Here is a 3,813-nt window from a genome sequence, read left to right as displayed (position 1 = left end):
GCCATCGGCGGCGCTCGCCGCGACGGTACCGGCGGCAACAAGCGTCGGGGCCGGCGGTGCGGCACCAGCGACAGGAGCGCCGTCGTCCGGCGGAGCGGCAGCAGCAGCGAGCGGCGACGAGGCGTCGGGCGACGACCTGTCTGCGCTGCTGTCTTCGCTGACGGCGTAGGACCGTGCGCTGCTGGGCCCGGTGCTGGCGATGGGGGCGGACGCGGGCGAGCGGGCGGCGCGGGGGGATACGGAGGTGTCGGTCGAGGAGCTGATGCGGCGGTTCGAGGCGGCCGAGGGCGCCGCCGACGGCATAGAGGGGCGGCTCGACGCGTTGCTGGAAAAGCTCGACGGGATGCTCGAGTCGGGCGATGTCGATGTCGATGTCGATGGCGATCAGGAGGTGGTGGCGGCGGCGGCGGCGGTCAGGGGACCGCCATCCGCTCCGCAGCGGTGATGTCGAACGCACAGCGGCACGACGGACTCTCTCACCTTACCTTGCCTTGGCCTGCCTTGCCAACGCTCGTTTTCTACGAATGCACCAAGCGATGCTTCCTACAGCGGGAGTCGTTTCGTCAAAGGGTGTTGGGTGTGTGCCTGCATGTCTGCGGCGGGCTGAGGTCAGACGGAGCGTGGGTCGGTCGATGGGTCGTACCTCGTGGCTTCCGATGGAGTTGAGGGGCGCGAGCAGGCCAGGTCCAGGTCCAGGTCTGGGGATGGGGAAGGGGAAGGCGAGGCGCTGTATGTGCACGCTGAGGTTGGGCAGGCGGGGTGCCGGCGGAAACGTTGCGGAGGAAGCGGAAGCAGATGCCGAACGTCGACGTCGAAGTGGGCTGCCGGGCGAAAAGGGACGGCGGGGGCGGGGGGCGGGGTCCAAAGCAAGGTGGAGGGAGAGGCTACGAGGCGCGGGCCGGCCTGCCAAGCCACGCCACGCCTTGGTTACGCCCCTCTCTCCGCTGCCGTGGCCGGGCCAGGCTGAGCTGCGCAGCGCTGCGCAGGCCATAGCCGTTAGCCGCTGCCGTGTGTCATCGGCCCCAGGGTCGGACGGACGGACGGACGGGATCGCCCCCCCCTTTCGCCCGCCTCGCCTCGCCCGCCTCCCGAAGCCTCACCGCCGTCGGGCGACGTTGACCTCAAATAGGGGGCGAGGCCATCTCGACCTCATCTTCATCGATTCCCCTCCAGCACCTCCAACCCCGCACCGTGCTCCACCATCTCGAACCTGCGCTGTGGCACTGCCCTCGGCCCCGCCGACAGACGTGCATGCCCCCGCGCCCAGCTTGGCCGCGCACCCTCCCCCAGCGTCTGCTCGTTGTCCAGCGTCAGCGTCTGGAGCTGTCGTCCTTCTCCCCCTTCCCCCGGCCCTCGCCCCGACCCTCACCTTCACGCCTCGCCATGTCGCACACGGCACCCCACTCGACCGTCGCATCCGGCAGCTCGACGCCCGTGCCCCCCGCCTCCTCGTCGGATCCACAACTGGCCGCCACCGCAGCAGCCACCTCCGCGTCCACCGCGAGCGCCACCTCTCTCGACCCCAGCTACACCTACGCCGCCCCGCCCATCCCCTCGTCGTTCAAGGCGTCGATCCAGGCCTGGTGGCGCGCAAAACCCGTCGAGGACGCCGCGCACGCAGAGCTGCACCTCTACCGCCCCAGCGGCTACTTTGGCGGCGCAACCGTTGCGAATGCCCCCGCCGACGACGGACCCCTTGGCGAGGGCAGGGGCCTGGCGCGTGCACTCGAGAGGGCCAGGCAGCAGCAGCGGCAGTCGAGCGGCTCCTCGACTCCGCAAAAGCAGCACCACCACCAGCCCTCTTCCTCAACCTCGGCCTCGACGGAGACGCCCTCTCGCCTCGGCTGGCTATGGCGCCGACGCCAAGAGGACCGCGTGACGATTGCCACGCGCGAGGCAGACGACGGCAAGGTGGGCGCCATCCGCTTTGTCGATCTCGGCCCGGCCTCGTCGTCGTCGTCGTCGTCGTCGTCTCTGGGTGACGGCTCGACCCTGTCCCGCTTCAAGGAGCGCGTCTACGACACGGCCGCCGCAGCGCACCGCCATCGCGGCTCCAGCAGCGACGAGATCCTCAACGACAACCTCGAGGCGCCGTCCGGTCAGCCCGGCGGAGCGACGGCGACAACGGCCGAGGCGCTGGTCAATGGCGGCGGGTACACTCCGCCGGCGGGGCGCAAGATCAACATGCTGGAAATCGGCCTGCCTTACTCGGAGGCCAACCGGGCACGGATCGAGGGCGAGACCAAGGTGGTCCTGCTGCACGGCTACGGCGCCGGGACGGCCTTTTTCTTCCAGAACCTGCGCAGCCTGGCGTCGCTGCCCGCGTCGCGCCTCTACGCCCTCGACTGGCTCGGCATGGGCCGCTCGTCGCGCCCCAGCTTCCACATCCCGGCGTCGAGCCTCAAGACGACCGAGTCGCGCGTCCTCGCCGCCGAGAGCTTCTTTGTCGACTCGCTCGAAGAGTGGCGCCGCAAGCTCGGCATCGACCGCATGGTCCTCGTCGGCCACTCGCTCGGCGGCTACCTCTCGCTCGCCTACGCGCTCCGCTACCCGCAGCGCGTGCAGCGCCTCGTCCTCGTCAGCCCCGTCGGCATCCCACAGGCGCCCGTCGAGGCCACCGACTCGGCGTCGGCGTCGGCGTCGGCGTCGGCGTCGGCGTCAGCCAAGCAGCAGCAGCAGCAGGGGCAGCAGCAGTCGCAACCGGCGGCGGGGACGGCAACGGCGGACGAGGGCATCCAGCGCGTACAGGAGGAAGTCAAGAAGCCGCAGCAGAACATAGTGCCGCCCTCGCGTCAGGCTGGGCACGACCTCGATGCCAACGCCGGCGCCGGCGCGTCGACGTTGCAGCGCAGCGACACGACCGAGAGCGGGAGCAGCGTATCGCGCAAAGGCCAATCGAGCGCGCCCGAACGATCGACGCACGAGCCGCCGCGCTTTTCAAAGACGTCGCGCACCCTCTTTGCCTACCTGTGGGAGCAGAATTTTTCTCCCTTTGGTATCCTCCGATCCTCGTTCTTCTTCGGCCCCTATTTCGCAGGCAAGTACACGTCGCGTCGTTTCGGGGCGCTGCCGCAGGACCAGCTGTGGACGCTACACAGCTACTGCCAGGCCATCTTCATGAGCCGCGGTAGCGGAGAATACTGTCTAGCCCACCTCCTCAAACCCGGTGCCTTCGCCCGTCTTCCCATGGTCGACCGCATCTCCTCCCTCGCCGGCATCCCCATCGCCTTCATGTACGGCCAGCACGACTGGATGGACGTAAGCGGCGGTCGACGATGCGTTCGTATCCTCAACGCCAACCGCGCACACGACCAGCCTAGATCTTCCTGCTTCGTCGTCCCCTCGAGCGGTCACCACATCTACCTCGACAACGCCGACGCCTTCGATACCCTCCTCCGCGACGTCCTCGAGGGCAACGCCGACTGACGACGCGCCCGCCATCCCGCCGCTTGGGGGGCATGCGGACGGACGCAGTGCAATATAGACAGATGCTTTCGAATGCGATGCGTGCCGAGGCGACAAGACGAGTGTGGGCCGCGAGCGGGCCGACGAGGGAGAAAAAGAAGAGCAGACGAGACGAGGGGATGCTATGCGGAGTACGGATCTATGTTGCACAGAGTGCGCGCCAACAGGCGGCGGGCGGCGCCGCCCGGCTACATGACGACGCACTTGTCGTCCTTGCCCTTGGCGCCCTTCTTCTTCTTGCCGCCCGTCAGGTCAGTCTCGGCGGACCCGGCCCCGGACCCGGCCCCGGCCCCGGCCCCGGCCCCAGTGCCGCCGTTGCCGCTGGGATCGCGTCGGTGGGACGTTGCC

The 3,813-nt window shown here is 69.1% G+C and overlaps 3 protein-coding genes across 3 annotated transcripts in view; 2 read left to right on the top strand and 1 right to left on the bottom strand.

Annotated features, from left to right (window-relative positions):
• The window catches only part of PFL1_06621 (uncharacterized protein), a gene marked incomplete at both ends in the record, with an annotated part of 2,735 nt that extends 2,290 nt beyond the window's left edge, over window positions 1-445 (top strand). The window contains one exon of the mRNA XM_007884167.1: window positions 170-445. Within this exon, the coding sequence (XP_007882358.1) occupies window positions 170-445 (276 nt within the window). The remainder of the gene's footprint in view (window positions 1-169) is intronic.
• Window positions 446-1,383: 938 nt separating this feature from the next.
• On the top strand, window positions 1,384-3,426 carry PFL1_06620 (uncharacterized protein; the record flags this gene model as incomplete). Its single annotated transcript, XM_007884166.1, has 1 exon — window positions 1,384-3,426. The coding sequence occupies one exon, from the start codon at window positions 1,384-1,386 to the stop codon at window positions 3,424-3,426; it is 2,043 nt and encodes a 680-aa protein (XP_007882357.1).
• A 227-nt stretch (window positions 3,427-3,653) lies between these two features.
• Window positions 3,654-3,813, bottom strand: part of PFL1_06619 (uncharacterized protein) — a gene marked incomplete at both ends in the record, with an annotated part of 3,104 nt that continues 2,944 nt past the window's right edge. The window contains one exon of the mRNA XM_007884165.1: window positions 3,654-3,786. Within this exon, the coding sequence (XP_007882356.1) occupies window positions 3,654-3,786 (133 nt within the window). The remainder of the gene's footprint in view (window positions 3,787-3,813) is intronic.

The sequence above is a fragment of the Pseudozyma flocculosa genome (genome assembly GCF_000417875.1).
Source record: "Pseudozyma flocculosa PF-1 unplaced genomic scaffold scaffold00028, whole genome shotgun sequence".
NCBI classification, from domain to species: Eukaryota; Fungi; Basidiomycota; class Ustilaginomycetes; order Ustilaginales; family Ustilaginaceae; genus Pseudozyma; species Pseudozyma flocculosa.
This window is presented reverse-complemented; position numbering and strand designations above follow the sequence as displayed.